The sequence below is a fragment of the Galeopterus variegatus genome, unplaced genomic scaffold, assembly GCF_000696425.1.
Source record: "Galeopterus variegatus unplaced genomic scaffold, G_variegatus-3.0.2 Scaffold1059, whole genome shotgun sequence".
NCBI lineage: Eukaryota > Metazoa > Chordata > Mammalia > Dermoptera > Cynocephalidae > Galeopterus > Galeopterus variegatus.
Window position 1 is genome coordinate 334,004 of NW_007727170.1, and position 728 is coordinate 334,731.

General features: G+C 37.2%; 1 protein-coding gene across 1 annotated transcript in view; it reads left to right on the forward strand.

Moving 5' to 3' along the window:
• PSMA4 (proteasome (prosome, macropain) subunit, alpha type, 4) overlaps positions 1-728 on the forward strand; it is an 11,329-nt gene that overhangs the window by 3,416 nt on the left and 7,185 nt on the right. Inside the window, exons 3-4 of the mRNA XM_008574535.1 lie at positions 153-195; positions 474-636. Coding sequence (XP_008572757.1) covers positions 153-195; positions 474-636 — 206 coding nt within the window. The remainder of the gene's footprint in view (positions 1-152; positions 196-473; positions 637-728) is intronic.

The window sequence follows — 728 nt, forward strand, 5'->3', positions numbered from 1 at the left end:
TGTGTGTGTGTGTGTGTCTTATTTTTTTTGTCTGTTTCCTCCGACACACTGAACTTTGTGTATCAGGATAAGTTTTACAAGTTGATTTGTGGGTTTATAGGAGTTAGCTTAACTTTCAGTGGAGGAATCACTTGTATGTTTTTCCTTTGCAGTCTCGAAGGTATGACTCCAGGACCACTATATTTTCTCCAGAAGGTAAAATAGAAATTATTCAATCTGCCTCAAATAAAAAAAAATATTTTTAAAGTATTAGACTTAGGAAAAAAAACTACAAACTTTTTTGTAGTTGCTAAGTTCATCCTTTTTGTACTTGGAAGTAATTGTGGTCACCAGGTTTATTTCATCGTGCATGATAAAACAGGAAAAGTGGGACTCTGGTTTGTAGCCTACTAGTATTGTTGCTGATTTCTCTTGAACCAGTGCTGCAAGAGCACAGAGGAGAGTCTTGGCTTCTCACTTTTTGTGTTTTGTAGGTCGCTTATACCAAGTTGAATATGCCATGGAAGCTATTGGACATGCAGGCACCTGTTTGGGAATTTTAGCAAACGATGGTGTCTTACTTGCAGCAGAGAGACGCAACATCCACAAGCTTCTTGATGAAGTCTTTTTTTCTGAAAAGATTTATAAACTCAATGAGTAAGTGAGATATTAGCGAAGAGTTTTTAAATATATCACTTTCTCATGCAAGTGGGATCTGCATGTTTGGGGGATGGCTCTTCCATGTGACA